Below are 14,171 nucleotides of genomic sequence, written 5' to 3'. Positions count from 1 at the left end.
CTTTGCCAGGCTCCCTTTCCCATACCTATTGAGGGGCAGACCATGCCTAGTGAAACCTGACCTATTGATAGGCCCAACTGACACCACTGAAATGTGACCCATGCCCTCTGCCATCAGTGCCCTCTCCTGTTCCACGTTAACATGCTTAACAGCTGCATTAAGATGAGGTCGACCATGATGCTGAAGCAGCAGCATGAAATGCACATTAGTGCTACCAGTTTGAGTAGCTGTCTTTACCAGGGCACCACCTACATTATATTCCCTGTCTCTGTCAAGACTGTTCCCTGCTCCATCCACTATCACTACCTGATCCTCCTTTGTAAAATTCCTACATAGCTCCCCTGTGCTGTCAGTCACCTGAGCCAACCCTGTCCAGGTCCTTTTCTGTCTCTGACAGAATTACAATATCATCAGCAAACCTCAAAGCTTTTATTTCTTCTCCATGGATTTTAATTCATACTCCAAATTTTTCTTTTGTTTCCTTTACTGCTTGCTCAATATAGAGACTGAATAACATCGGAGAAATGCTACAACCCTGTCTCATTTCTTTCTCAACCACTGCTTCCCTTTTATGCCCCTTGACTCTTGTAATTGCCATCTGGTTTCTGTACAAATTGTAAATACCCGTTTGCTCTCTGTATTTTACCCCTGCCACCTTCAGAATATGAAAGAGAGTATTCCAGGCAACATTGTCAAAAGCTTTCTCTAAGTCTTCAAATGCTAGAAATGTAGGTTTGCCTTTCCTTAATCTATCTTCTAAGATAAGTCGTAGGGTCAGTATTGCCTCATGTGTTCCAACATTTGTATGGAATCCAAAATGAACTTCCCTGAGGTTGGCTTCTACCAGTTTTTCCATTTGTCTGTAAAAATTCGTGGTAGTATTTTGCAGCCATTACTTATTAAACTGATAGTTTGATAATTTTCACACCTGTCAACACTAGCTTCCTTTGGGACTGGAATTATTATATTCTTCTTGAAGTCTGAGGGTGTTTCGCCTGTCTCATACATCTTGCTCACCAGGTGGTAGAGTTTTGTAAGGGCTGGCTCTCCCAAGGCTATCAGTAGTTCTAATGGAATCTCGCTACTCCCGGGGCCTTGGTTCAACTTACGTCTTTTAGTGCTCTGTCAAACTCTTCACGCAGTATCACATTTCCCATTTCATCTTCATCTACATCCTCTTCCATTTACGTAATATTGCCATCAAGTACATATACTTCTTCCACCTTTCTGCCTTCCCTTCTTTGCTTAGAACTTGTTTTCCATCTCAGCTCTTGATTTTTGTACAAGTGCTTTTCCTTTCTCCAAAAGTCTCTTTAATTTTCCTGTAGGCAGTAGCTATCTTACCCTTAGTGATATATGCCTCTATATCCTTACATTTGTCCTGTAGCAGTCCCTGCTTAGCCATTTTACACTTGGTTTGATCTCACTTTTGAGACATTTGTAGTCCTTTTTGCCTGCTTTTTCTTCTTCTTCTTCTTTGTGGATGCCTCACTTAGGACCGTGCGTAATCAACATTTGTTGGCCTTCCTTTTTGCCCATAGTTCCTTCATACTCAACAAATAGGCTAGTTTTCATTGTGCAGACCATGTATGTCAGTTAGTTCTTCTCCTTTCTTCCTCAAAACCATGTGTGTTTGTGATTTTTCTGATTTCATTTCTGTCATGTAGATTTGGAGACCCTAACTCTCTTAGGTCTTTTTCATCTCTTTGTACAAGTTCGGTCTCATAGTTTTGTTCTTTAAAAATGTATGGATTTTGTACATTAACCTGTTTGAGTCCATTCTTTCTAAATGCCCCATGAATTGGATTCTTCTCATATGCATTGTATCTGTTATTTTGGAGATATTTTTATATATTTCTGCATTGGGTTTTGGATAATGTACACCATCTTTAGTTCTTGATCCTAGGATTTTCCTCATTATTTTACCTTCTTTCACTTCTAATTCCCCTGTTCTGTGTTGAAGATTTAGTGTCTCAGATGCGTAGAGAGCTTCGGGTTTAATTATTGTTGTGTAGTGTTGTGTTTTGCAGTTCCATGAGAGACTCTTTTTGTTGTAAACATTTTTTGTTAGTTGAAGTGCCGTCTCCATTTTCTGGACTCTCGATCAGACAGATTTCTTTTCATTACAATTTTCTGCAATCCATTCCCCTAAATATTCAAATTCTTTTACTTGATAGATGTAGTTATTACCAATTTTGAGATCAGAAGGTGCATCTTTGATGTCAGTCATAAATTTTTTTTTTTTTTTTCCAAATGAAATTTCTAATCTATTTTTGCTGCCTGCTCTTGTAATAATTCTGGCTGTTTCTGTGCATCAGCAATGTCTTGGGTGATCAGTGCCATGTTATCAGCAAATGCTAAACAGTCTAATCCTATGCCCTTTTGTTTTTGTCCCAGTCTGTGTGCTGGTACATCTGCTTTTCTCCATTCTCGAACAACTTTTTCAAGAGCACAATTGAAGAGCACTGGGGACAGTCCAGCCCCTTGTCATACTCCTGTGTCCATTTCAAATTCTGTGCTCAATTCTCCCATAAATTTTGGTTTGGATTTAGTCTCCATGAGTGTTTCTTTTATGATGTTTGTTGTCTTTTGGTCTAGTCCAAATTCTGCTAACACTTCAAAAAGGAATTCTCGGTCTATTCTGTCATATACTTTTTTAAAGTCGACAAACATGATGACATAACTTTTGTTTGAAGTACTGTGCAAATATTTCATCAAATTTTTCAAGTTAGGGATTTGTTCTACACATGATCGATCTTTTCTGAATCCACCTTGGTATTCGCCTAGTTTTGAATCCAGGCAAGGTTCTGCTCGTTTTAGTAGAGCTTTAGACAGAATTTTGTATGTTATTGACAATAAAGAGATTCCACGATAGTTGTCGGGGTCTGTTTTACTTCCTTTTTTGTACAGAGGATATATGATTGCTGTTTTCCAATCTGTGGGGATTTTTTCAGTTTTCCAGATTTCATCTACAATTTCTTTGAGTTTTGCAATAAGATTTTCTCCTGCATTTTTCCATAATTCTGCGGTGGTTTGGTCTTCTCTTGATGCTTTGTTATTTTTGAGTGACTGAATTATCTCTTTAATCTCCTGTAAACTTGGTGGCTTTGAGTCTGGGTTTCATTGTGTATGACGGAACTCAAATTTTTCTGCAGGCTTTCCACCATTCAGTAATTTAGAATAGTATTTTGCAAGAATTTCACAGTTTTCGGTGTTGGTATGGGCAATTTCTCCATGTTCATTTTTTAATTAGAGTGATGAAAGTGAGTACTTTGTTAATTTTTGTTTGAATACTCGGTAGAAATTTCAGGAATTGTTTTTCTTGAAATCATCTTCTATGTATTGCAATTTTTTGTCTGCGTATTGTTTACGGACTGTTTGTATTGCTTTTGTGACTGTTTTCCTGGTATCTTTTGGCCTTCCAGGGTCTTTCGATTTTGCCACACCTGTTGTCTGAGTTGGTCACACTCATCTGTCCACCATGGGTGTTAATGTGTTCTTGTTTGTGGTGCTACAGTTTCAGCTGCTTTTAAAAATCCTGCTTGCAGTTGTTGCCAATTTTGTGGTTTTAAATTTTGTGTTTCTTTTGTAAATTGTTCATTACCATTTATCTTTTGTACATCATATTTACTGTGTGGAGATTTCTTAGTGAATTTTCTTTTTTCTGAAATGACATCTAGGGAGAATTTTGTTTGGTAATGGTCGGAATCTACGTCTAGTCCATTAAGGACTTTAAGTTTCATGATTTCTACTGTATTTATGCAGGACATCATTACGTGATCCAACTGATATACACCTAGTAATGGATTAGGTGAGATCCAATTTTTGGTTTCTGAGTCTCTTTTCTTGAAAACTATCAATTTGAAAAATAGTTGGCAGTTTTTGCAGATTTCAATGAGTCGCATGCCATTCCGGTTGGTCTGTGTATGTCCTGACCATTTACCTACCCAATATCGATATTTTTCTTCTTTACCAATTTGTGCATTGAAATCACCCATAAGGATTTTGACATGAGCATTTGGGAATTTTTGGAGAATATTATCTAATTGGTTCCAGAATTCTTCTACTTCTCCTACTTTGTTTTTGTTAGTGATGTTAGTTGGTGCATGTCCATTGATTAGAGTGTATATCTTATTAGCTGATTTTATTATCATTGTGGAGAGGCGACACGAGTAAGATTTGAAAGTCGTGACTGAATCACGTATTGATTTATCTACTATAAATCCAGTTCCAAATTGTGGACAATTTGCCATGGCTCATTTTCCAGGTTTTCCTTTGTATATCCTGTATCCTGCTGAATGAAAAGGATTTTCATCTGTGTATCACAATTCCTGAAATGTGATAATTTTGATTTTACGTTCTCTGGATTTGTCCAGGATGTTTTTTAGTTTTCCCATTTTTAAGAGAGAATTTACATTAAATGTCATTAGCCAAATTCTTGATTTTGGTTTGATTTTGTTATTACAGGGCTTTGAGGCACTCCGATTTACCTCCATGCACACTTCTGTGGTCTCCCCAGAATCCGAATAGACCACTTGCGGTTTTTCAACCGTGGGATTTGACCCACTGGGGTAATTTGTCTTTGAAGGTGCTGTATCCATGTTGATTTATTTGGACTGAGTTTGTGACTGAAATTGAGATTTCAGTCTGGTTAAGCTCAGATCATCTGCCACAACATGTGGAAAAGATGCTATAGGAGTACCACCACTAACCTGTGGAACCGTCGTGCCCTTTGTCGAAATAACCTTGGACGACAGCTTTTATAATATCCCAAAAAGCAAGGTTGCCTCTTGTGCCAGTTCCACCGTACCGATGATCTTCATCTCCATCTTCATTGCCATTGAGGTCTTCACCGTATCCCTGTCAAGGGGCCCTCACGAGGTACTATCACCTGGGCTAGGTGAACCAAGGTTTTATTATGAGGTGTTACTCCTCCCCCTCCTCCTTTTTCAACTGGGCTTGGGACTGGCTATGGCAGAGTTTTTGCCTGCTTCATTTATTGCATTTTTATATTTTCTCCTTTCATCAATTAAATTCAATATATCTTCTGTTACCCAAGGATTTCTACTAGCTGTCGTCTTTTTACTTACTTGTTCCTCTGCTGCCTTCACTGTTTCATCTCTCAAAACTACCAATTCATCTTCTACTGTATTTCTTTCCCCTGTTCTTGTCAATTGTTCCCTAATGCTTTCTCTGAAATTCTCTACAACCTCTGGTTCTTTCAGTTTATCCAGGGCCCACATCCTTAAATTTACACCTTTTTGCAGTTTCTTCAGTTGTATTCTACAGTTCATAACCAGTAGATTGTGGTCAGAGTCCACTTCTGCCCCTAGAAATGCCTTGCAATTTAAAACCTGGTTCCTGAATCTCTGTCTTACCATTATATAATCTATCTGAAACCAGTGTCTCTAGGCCTCTTCCACATGTACAACCTCCTTTCATGATTCTTAAACCAAGTGTTAGCTATGATTAAGTTATGCTCTGTGCAAAATTCTATGAGGCGGCTTCCTCTTTCATTCCTTACCCCCATTCCATATTCACCTATTACTTTCCCTTCTCTTCCTTTTCCTACTATCAAATTCAGTCCCCCATGACTATTAAATTTTTGTCTCCCTTCACTATCTGAATAATTTCTTTTATCTCATCACATGTTTCTTCAATCTCTTTGTCATCTGCAGAGCTAGTCTGCATATAAACTTGTACTACTGTGGTAGGCTTGGGCTTCATGTCCATCTTTGCTACAATAATGTGTTCACTACGCTGTTCATAGTAGCTTACCCGTGCTCCTATTTTTTTTATTCATTCTTAAACCTACTCCTACATTACCTCTATTTGATTTTGTATTGATAATCCTGTATTCACCTGACCAGAGTCTTGTTCCTCCTGACACTGAGCTTCACTAATTCCCACTATATCTAGATTTAACCTATCCATTTCCCTTTTTAATTTTTCTAACCTACCTGCCTGATTAACCTTCTGATAGGCGCGTGTATGTGTCTGATATGTAGCGATAATGTTTGTTACCTTTTCTTGGAAAACAGGAGGGAGGGAAATCCCCCATTTGTTCTAGCCTCTTCATTCAACCCCTCCCTACTTCAGTCCTTGTTGCTGCCCGCTACGGTAAACAGCAAGATAGTAATACATGTTTCATATCTGAGGAATATGTGCAACCCTCCATGTAGGTTTTTAACTTTACATTTTCCATTATTTATTGTTAAACGTTTAATGCTTATTAGTGATTTAAAGTAGTGTAGATGGTGAATTTTCATGTGTCTTGAATCGACAATGAAATTATGTGTCAGATACGCGTGCACTTCAACGCTTGTACCATGTTATTTATTCAGTTTCGTTTCATATTTATTTCTTAGGTACTATGGAGGATAAAGAGATGTATAATTTAAACAGTCCTTTGGATGTTGAAGCTGTGATAAATGCAATTCTGCGTGATACGAACAATGAGGATGATCAGGACAACAGTTTTACAGAGGGCAGTGACACCGATGAAGAAGACCACGTATTGGAAAGAGATGGAGATTCTGATATGCAACTGAATGCTCAGTCCAGCTTAGAAGATGATGAAGATTAGAGCACAAAATTGACATTTCAAGCTGTTCATGGAAAAATAAAAAAATAATCGAGGTTTGGTCATGGCAAAAAAAGCTAAGGAACAGGCAAAGACGAGGTAAACAAAATATTTTACTTCATCTGCCTGGAGTAATCGGACCTGCAAAAATCATGACTAATATTCTAGATTCATGGAAATGCCTCACCTGTGACACAATGATTCAGCGTATTGTAGAAAATACAAACAAATTTATTCTTACAATACAAGATAACTATTCTCGTTCAAGATATGCTGAACAGACAGACACAGTGGAAATGAAAGCCTTATTCGGGCTGCTTTATCTCGCTGGGGTGTACCACATGAATTGTCTGAATCTCAATGACTTATGGCGAATGGATGACTTCCTAACCATTGTGAGAATAAAAAGATTTAAGTTTTTAAGGTGATCTATTCATTTTGATGATGTGAAAACAAGAGGAGAATGAAGAAAAACTAACTGCCTAGCTCCTATAAGAATTATTTTTAAAGAATTTGTTGTGAATTGTCAAAAATGCTATTAAAAAAAAAAGCCAATATGGCATAAAAATTTCCACTATAGTCAACTCTTGGCTATTTTATACATCTACTATAGAAATATACACTGGAACCCTCCCAGAAAGTCCATTTAGTGTAAGTAATAAAACTTCCGACGTTGTGAAAAGGTTAGCAGCACCCATTTTCGACAGTGGGAGAAATGTCATGGCACAGTTGGTTTATGGATTATGATTTGGTAAAGGAATTGGCATCAAATAAATTTCATTCTTTGGCAATTATGTAAAACTAAGCCTCGAATTCCTCCAGAATTCACAGCAACCAGAAAATGAGAATCCCACTCCAGTCTCTTTGGTTTTTACAAAGAGGCAACACTTGTTTCATACGTGCCAAAAAGTACAAGAATGTTTTGTTGATATCCAGCCTTCTCAACAATGGAAAAATTGATTGAGCAACAGGTGATCTCAAGAAACCAGAAATTATAACTTCTTATGATCACACAAAAGGAGGCATTGACACTGTTGACAAACATTGTGGGTCTATCAACTTTGCAAGAAACACAGAGCAATGGCCTTTGGTGGTGTTTTTTTCGATGATGAGCATTGCTGCCGTAAATTCATTTATAATCTGGAAAGGAAACACCAGCAATAATCTCAAGAGTAGAAAATATCTCAGATATCTTTCGAACAAACTTCTGCAGGAACATGTAAAAGGAGAAGTACTAAAGTAACTGGAGACTCCGTGCAAAAGTTTTAAATGTGTTGAACACAGAAGATGAACACCAACAGCAACGAAGAAGAGGAGAAGAAGATCAACCTCAGGAGCCTCTGAAAAAAGATGTAGGCCATGTTTAGTCAGTAAGAAAATGAGAATCAACTGTTTCAAATGTGAAATAGGAGGGTAATCCCAAAAGTAAGGTCTCCTATTTTTTTTATAAGTACATAGATCTGTTTATTTCTACAATGGTTAACATCAGATTACAGCTTGAACGTTTAGCTATTTTTTGACATAATCACCATTTCTGTTGATGCATTTTTGTAGACGCTGTGGCAGTTTTTGTATGCCCGTGTCATACCAGCTCGCTGCCATGCTGTTCAGAAGGTTATGAACCTCCTCTTTCACCTCGTCGTCGGAGCTGAATCGCTGGGACCACAATTAACGCTGACAGTTACTGTGAGACTCGGAAAAAACTCAAACAGGCAGTTCAGGACCGGAGAAGAGGCATGTTGAGCAAGGACATACACATTCTCCATGACAATGCTCGCCCACACATCGCTTGGCAGACCGTTGCTCTCCTGCAACAGTTTCAGTGGAACATAATCACCCATCCATCTTATAGTCCTGACTTGGCACCCAGTGACTATCACCTGTTCCCTAGGTTAAAAGAACATTAAGCCGGAAAGCGATTCAGCTGATGAGAAAGAAAAGGTTCATAACTTTCTGAACAGCATGGCAGCAAGCTGGTATAACATGGGCATACAAAAACTGCCACAGCATTACAAAAATGCATCGACAGGAATTGTGATTATGTCAAAAAATAGCTAAATGTTCAAGCTGTAAACTGATGTAAACCATTGTAGAAATAAACATGTCTACGTACTTATAAAAAAATAGGAGACCTTACTTTTGGATTACCTTCGTATGTGGACAGTTTATTTGTTTACAGTATTCAAGAAATGTTTGCAATGATTGTATTTCAGCTTCTAAATAATCATCCGTGTAAAATGTGAGATACATAGACGGTATGTATTGTTTACATCATTCAAGAAATGTTTGCATTGGTTGTACTTCAACTTCCAAATAACTTTAGTAATATTGAGAAACCAAAATTTCAAGCACAATCCTGTATAAATTTGACATTTGTACACAGAAAGTGAGTATCAGTAACTTGACAAGCTGTGGGAAGAAAAGGTGTGTTTTGAAACTTAACTTTATTTTTAAATAAACTTTTTACCTTGCTTTTGTTTGTATAACTCATGAATAATACCTTATATTACTTTTATGATAAAAAATTGATGTTTAAAAAGATATAAAGTTTATTAACAAGTGGTATCTGCGAGATATGCTCGACTGCCCTTGTCTGACTAGAAGGCGTGCCTATCAGAAGGTTAAGGGATCTGACATTCCATGCTCAGATCTGTAGAATGCCAGTTTTCTTTCTCCTGATAACAATGTCCTCCTGAGTAGTCCCCACCTGGAGATCCGAATGGGGGACTATTTGACCTACAGAATATTTTACCCAAGAGGATGCCACCATCATTTAACCCTACAGTAAACCTGCATGCCTTTGGGGAAAAATTACGGTCTTAATTACGGCTGTAGTTTCCCCTTGCTTTCAGCTGTTCACAGTACCAGCACAGCAAGGCCATTTTGGTTAATGTTACAAGGCTAATCATCCAGACAGTTGTCACTGCAACTACTGAAAAGGCTGCTGCCCCTCTTCAGGAACCACATGTTTGTCTGGCCTCTCAACAGATACCACTCCATTGTGGTTGCACCTCCGGTACAGCTATCTGTATCACTGAGGCATGCAAGCCTCTCCACCAATGGCAAGATCCATGGTTCATGGGAGGAGGCATTAATATTTCTTTATAAATAACTGTTTAATTGCAGGTAATACCATGTGATACAGCTAGTAACTAATAAATAATCTGAACCTGAAACTGTTATTAAGTAGAATAGTGACATTTCATTGCTGATACGGTGTACAGATTATACTCCTGTGATTTGTTTGTCTTTTGTTAATGTGTACCTTGACTTGCTGTAAACCACTGAAAATTCTCCTTCTCCATGGGATATACAGAACGCAGTGAATGAGTGAATCAAGGAATGACTTAACAACCCTGGAATGAATTTTTTTTTAAATGAAAAGATTAGTGCTTTGCTTTCTTAGGATGAGGAAAGTGATAAATGTAAAAAACCAAAGGGACAAAGAAAGCATAAACGATATTACTAACGTTGAATAGAGAAAATAAGGTATCTTATGATGTCCTATTGTTAAACAGGCTGTCTATACAGGCTGTGCTGTTAATTCCTTAGCTGTGACTGGCATGAAACTCTCCAGTTGTTTGTCTGTTTATCTAAGTAATTCTGATGTGTTCAGAAAAGTGTTGATTGTGATTGTGAACTGATGATTGCAATTTGGGCCAGTGATATTGAAATAATTAAACATAATATTTATGTCAACTGCTTATATATTTGTTTTATGTACACAAACAGTGATTTTGTAGAAAGTTGTTACTTAAACAGAAAATTCAGAACCAAGTCACAGGCTTCTTTCCAACATAGAGAGTTGCAGATGAGTTGACCAGCATATCAGAATCTGTGTGTGATGAGTTTACAGTCTTTAACTTCTATTGTACATTTATTGTGGTGTTAACAAGATCATAAAAGTTCCAGATGCTTGTATGTCTCAAATACAAAACCATTTTAATAACAGTGGAGACCTGAGAAAACAATTTTCTTTTTGCAGCCACATCGTGTTGTGATGCCTGATCAAGCATCAGTGAGGAGCCGAGCACGCCATGCTGTGGTCTTCTTTGTGCACCCTGATAACAACACTCCCCTCACTCCATTGCCAAGTCATGTACAGCTGACAAACAACCCCTCACCAATACTTCCAGGGTCCGTCCAGACAGCCTATCAGTACCTACAGATGCGTTTTGGTGATACTTATGCATGACAAGTAAGTGAAGATTGTTGTTAAGGCATGAAAAATCTACCAATGAAAAACAGCCTTGACACAGTACCTGTTATTGTAGTAAATAGTTTCTTTTGACTTCACTGAACTTTCATATTTGTCTGTTTTATGAAGGTAGCCTCCGAGAAAGCATTCAGTAGGCCTACACAAAAAATTTGTCCAAAATGAACTGATTTCAGAGCTACTACTGATTAATTAATGCATAAATGAGAACCATCTTCTCATGTTCTCCATCACCCTTTCTTAAGTTGTTTTTTTTCCGCTGTAATGTTCTGCTGCTTGTACTTTCAGCACCAAGTGGACTTTCTGAACAGTAAATAAATAAATGGTTTATTTGTCCACAATAACTTAATGGTTGTGGACATAGTCAGTTTACAAACACAACAACATTAAAAAAAAGTTAAGAAGTAAAGATAAATTATACACAATAACATTAAAAATCCTTGATGGGTTACAAACATTTATCAGTTAACAGTTGCTTTAATTTTGTCTTAAATATGTTTCATTTTAGCAATTTTATATTATTTGTCAATCTGTTATAAAAATATCTTCTAGTAGAAAATGGCCTATGATGTGTTGCTCTTTTATTACTAAATTGTATTTGGTAATCCTCTCTTTTCCTTGTATTATAATTATGGATTTCACCATTGATTACACAGAGTGTACATGACCTGGGACAACCGGGACATCCGGGAAAAACCCATGAAATTTTTCATCCGGGAGAAAAAAGGGAAAAACCCGGGAATTTTTTAGGATTCTGCGAATTTTTCATTTAGTTGTCAGTTAAATTTTTGTAACTTTTAACTGGTAGGAATCAATACTCTAACAAAGGATATTACTGTTCCTGATACTGCAGAATAATACTGCAACAATAAAATGTGAATGAGGAAAAAAATAGAAAATGAAACATAAATTGCAAAGGAAATGTGCATTATACAACAACAAAACACAGTGCTCATACAAGCCTTTGCCAACAGCAAAATGTGTCAAAGGCTTTATGAAGACTATGCAATGCTTCATAACAACAAATTGCCTCTGATGAGCATGACATCACAAGTGTTTGCATTAGATTCGTTTAGCAGTTACGAGCGGGCTCATGCGCATGCGCAGTTGAGTGGCATATGAGTAGTGCCTTCTCCTGTTTCTGGCTACAGAAATGTGGCTGCTGCTGTGTAAGCAGTCACAGCAAGCAGCTAGATGCAACCAGGAAAAATTTTACTGTCGCGCCCAAGCTGCCAGATTCACGCATGTGCAGCAGGCCTTGATCTATGAGGGAGGGGGGAAGGGGGGGGAGCGCCAAATTCATATTCTTGAGGAGTAAAAACTTAGTTTCATCAAGTGCCTAGCATCCAGCGCACTTGGGTCTATCGATTAGACATATGATTTTGATGTGCATACCTGTTGGTTTTTGAACACACTCTGTATGTTGATTTCTGAATTAATCATAAGCCGCACAGGGTAGCCGTGCAGTTTGAGGCGACTTGTCATGGTTCACATGGCTCCCCCCATCGGAGGTTCGAATCCTCCCTCGTACATGGGTGTATGTGTTGTCCTTAGCTGAAGGTAGATTAAGTAGTGTGTAAGCTTAGGGACCGATGACATCAGCGGTTTGGTCCCATGGTAAAAAAAAAAAAATAAATCATAAGTTGATTTTTGAATGCATGCATAGTGTACATGATGTCTCTGTCAGGGGAATCCTCGTCGCATCTAGAAATAAACTTTCCTGCAGGCAAAAGGGGACCGGGCTATACAAGCTGACCGGAGTAAAGTCGAACGAGTGAACGCCAATCACTGTCTGATTATGTGATTGATTGGGTTTGCGAATGATCAGCATTGTTATAATTACTAGGGAAATCCATAGATTCAGACTACCAGAGTGGAAATAAATGAAAAACAGGAATAACAGGTAAGAAAGATTACGTATTATCTTCTTGGTGTATCCAGGAAAACGAAATTTTCTCAGAAAATTTTTGGCCAGATTGCTACACTAGTAAGGGCCAGTTGTGCAGTCCCCGTCTAGCAGCCGCTTAAGTTCTGTTCTGGAAGTAGCGTGGAAAATGGTTTGTAGGGACATAACGATGCCTAACCGAAGAATAATCGGGGATAACTAAACCGGTGATTGTGGCAGGGTTAGTGAAGTTAATCGGTGAATAAGTTTTGACAAAGGCAGGAATAGTTCCAGAATTAGTCATGACAAGATTGTTTGTTAGAACGAGGAAGGAGAAGAAACAGGGACATCACACAAATTAGGGAAGTATATGACGATTCCAAATTTATTTTAAGATTTCGTACTACTACTTTTCGATCTCATGCTCGAGAAACTGGAGCGTATGAATGAAATGTGAAACTATTTTCTAACATAAAGCTTTTTGCTTTTAATTGGCCTAATAAGCATCTGATATTGGTACTTCGTGAATTATATTGTCGTGCTATAAAAATGACCATTTGTACCAAAACAGTGTCATTAATTTGCTGTGTTTTACAATTTCTGCAATATTAGACAGGCTTATTTCATTTCATCTAGCAGACAGTGACAAAGCAGATGTAATCAGATGGAGAAATCAGACCAGCCTTGGGTACTGCTTGTATTAGCAGCTTTTTCTGTATTAGATAATGACATTTCATTTTTCCATGTATTAAAACGTTTGACAAACTTTGACGAGGTAATAGGTTCTGTCGCAGAAAGGAAAGCTCGCTATGTAAAGCTGTAGCAAGATTAGAGAGAAAACAATGCTAGCAGCTAAGGATTGAAGAAATTTATATGGTATTGCTTATCTCTTGTCTTTACTGGTTTTATGTATCCTATTTTTAATTTTATGTCACCCAAAACAGAAAATTATTAGCTAACAGGCAATAAAGAGTGCAAATTTTCTGAAGAGTTCTTGTTTTCCTGATTACAAATAATCCCATCCAGTATTAATAGCGAGCTTTTCTTTTCTCTTCTTCTTCTTCTTCTTCTTCTTCTCTCTCTCTCTCTCTTTTTATTTATTTATTTATTTTTTCAAAAAAAGGGGCAGGATGTTAAACCAGGCGACTGGGAGCAGAAGAGGCATCACAAGTCTTTTTAATTTCCACTGTCCTGAACATGGTTTGATTGCATCCAGTACAAAATGTACACATTTCAATCCCACAGAGCAAAATAGTGACGTGCGATAGAAGAATGCTGTGTGAAGAGGGGGGGCAGTGCACTCTGGCTCACTTAAGACCAAATAACATGTCTTACATTTCATCGAACATATATGTTTTATGTATCAGACTCTTCAGAAAGATGTGCGCTACAAAATGAATGTATTTTTGAAAATTCGATTTTTAAAATTTTTGATGTCGTATCTCAAATGCTCAAAGGACGGGGGTGGGGCTGGGAGGGGGGGCTGG

General features: G+C 37.8%; 1 protein-coding gene across 2 annotated transcripts in view; it reads left to right on the top strand.

The window, feature by feature from the left end:
- LOC126177185 (uncharacterized) overlaps nt 1-14,171 on the top strand; it is a 232,332-nt gene that overhangs the window by 205,380 nt on the left and 12,781 nt on the right. For both annotated transcript variants that reach the window (XR_007535796.1, XM_049924436.1), the window contains exon 7: nt 10,569-10,781. Coding sequence is in view for 1 of the 2 variants with exons in the window: in XM_049924436.1 (XP_049780393.1) it covers nt 10,569-10,778 (210 nt within the window). In the remaining variant the exon portion in view is untranslated. The remainder of the gene's footprint in view (nt 1-10,568; nt 10,782-14,171) is intronic.

This window comes from Schistocerca cancellata, chromosome 1 (genome assembly GCF_023864275.1).
Source record: "Schistocerca cancellata isolate TAMUIC-IGC-003103 chromosome 1, iqSchCanc2.1, whole genome shotgun sequence".
NCBI lineage: Eukaryota > Metazoa > Arthropoda > Insecta > Orthoptera > Acrididae > Schistocerca > Schistocerca cancellata.
The sequence above is the reverse complement of the archived record's forward strand: the minus strand, read 5'-3'. Positions and strand labels throughout refer to the sequence as shown.